Genomic DNA, 1,909 nt, shown 5'->3' with positions numbered 1-1,909 from the left:
GAATATATCCAAATATTCCTCTTTAAAATAACATTTAAAAATCCCTCATTAGAATAACCAAATATTAACAGGTTAAACTGATTAGGAAGACAAATCAAGTGGAACCACTCCTGATATCAGGATGATCGGGTATTAAAATGTAGCTTACAAAAGCAGAAATCTGCTAAAATTATTTAATCCTCAGTTTAATGTGATGGCTCCCATAAGACTCAAGAGAAAAGGTAGTTTTATATTTATGTAAGGAACCATTTTATCCTTTTAAAGACATTTTTCAGGGGRAAAGCAGTTCAGTGACACTCAAGTTGATTCAGTATTAAAGAAAATATTTTTAGTTTATTGATCAATTTRCTGTTGAGATCTCCCTGATCAACTGTTTCAGGTGTTATTCTGACACTCAGCACTTTTCTACCAGCCAGAATCAGCACTTTTGGGTCTTGTTATAATGAAAACTAAAAAGAGAAACATGCTCAAGATTGTTGTTTTTGTTTTGAAGTCAAGTARTTTTGAAAAAAGTTGTCTAAGAACCAATAATTGTGTCTTTTTTAGTGTTTTTAATGCTTTATTCTAACACCAGTTGTAATGACAGAGCAACAAATAAACTTCTGGTTTAGCTCTTACCGTTCCTGTGAGTCTTCATGTGACCTTTGAGGCTGCTCTTCTGATTGAAACACCTCCCGCAGACGTGGCAGCCGTACGGCTTCTCTCCGGTGTGAATCCGAAGGTGTCGCTCCAGGTGTCCGGCTCGCTCGAAGATCTTCCCGCAGTACGAGCAGATGAAGCACTTCTTGGGCTTCAGGACCCGGATGGAGCCGCACCCCCTCTGGCGGAGGTGGTCCGCCGGGGTCTYTGGGACTCCGTGTAAACCTGGATTGTTTGATACGATGAGGGAGCCTGAGGAAGCCGTGCTGTTTTTCAGCTCTCCRTAGGGTTTTCCTTGGAACGGGAAGCTGCTGCAGGAAGCTTCCACTGGCTGTTGGAGCAACTGAGCGATGGCAGGGAAGGAAGACATGTTCTGCGACGAGCTGCTGAGGAGATCTGAGCTGCTCAGCTCTGGATTCATCTGCAATCCAGACGCCCACATTTGGCCGTCGCCCTCAAACGACGGGAAGTTTTCCCCGAGGCCGTCAGTTTTATTGAGCGTCTGCTTGTTCTCCTCGTGAAGCTGAGGCTGCGTTACGTTTTCCTCGGCAGGCTCGGATTTTACCTGAACGCAGGTCGGCAGGATCTCCTCGGTCCGCGTTCGGTTCTCAGTCTCGGTTGGGCCGGTTTCCTCGGGGCGGTCCGGACACGGGTTCATCTCCAGATTTGGGATTTGTTGGCCCATCTGGACYTCTTCTGGTCGTAACTGCATATCTGACAAAGCAGAAAAATAAATAACTTTTACACACATTCCCTGTTTATATCAATTCTCATTTTTGGAACTGGATCCAACAGTCAACACAGAAAACACAAGAACCTTCCTTAAAGAATGCACCTTCCACTACCTCCAATGATCATCTTACGCTGGCAAATAAAAGTTTTGGTCAAACCTTGAAAGTAACACTATGCACCAAATCAATACTGCAGGATGTCACAGTCAATATGTGTTAGGGATGACTCTCAGCAACTACCATACCTGATTTTAGCACAATAACTGAAATATTGCATGAATTATAGACTTTTTTGTTTCCTAGGGTCAGTTTACATAAATTGAGTTGACTCAAGAAGTTTATCAGTTGCAGATATACGTCCAACGATTAGTGTCTGAGAGGTTCAATAACATTCCTACTGTGGTTCATCAGGAGTTTTACTACCAGACATGAACATACGGCGGGTAAAATAAGTATTGAACATGTCACCATTTTTCTCAGTAAATAAATTACTAGAGCTGCTAATGACTTGAAATTTTCACCAGATGTCGGTAACAACC

General features: G+C 42.7%; 1 protein-coding gene across 1 annotated transcript in view; it reads right to left on the bottom strand.

Moving 5' to 3' along the window:
- LOC106520727 (uncharacterized) overlaps nucleotides 1-1,909 on the bottom strand; it is a 19,567-nt gene that overhangs the window by 9,047 nt on the left and 8,611 nt on the right. The window contains exon 3 of the mRNA XM_014012951.1: nucleotides 619-1,353. Within this exon, the coding sequence (XP_013868405.1) occupies nucleotides 619-1,353 (735 nt within the window). The remainder of the gene's footprint in view (nucleotides 1-618; nucleotides 1,354-1,909) is intronic.

This window comes from Austrofundulus limnaeus, unplaced genomic scaffold (genome assembly GCF_001266775.1).
Source record: "Austrofundulus limnaeus strain Quisiro unplaced genomic scaffold, Austrofundulus_limnaeus-1.0 Scaffold97, whole genome shotgun sequence".
Classification (NCBI taxonomy): Eukaryota; Metazoa; Chordata; class Actinopteri; order Cyprinodontiformes; family Rivulidae; genus Austrofundulus; species Austrofundulus limnaeus.
The sequence above is the reverse complement of the archived record's forward strand: the minus strand, read 5'-3'. Positions and strand labels throughout refer to the sequence as shown.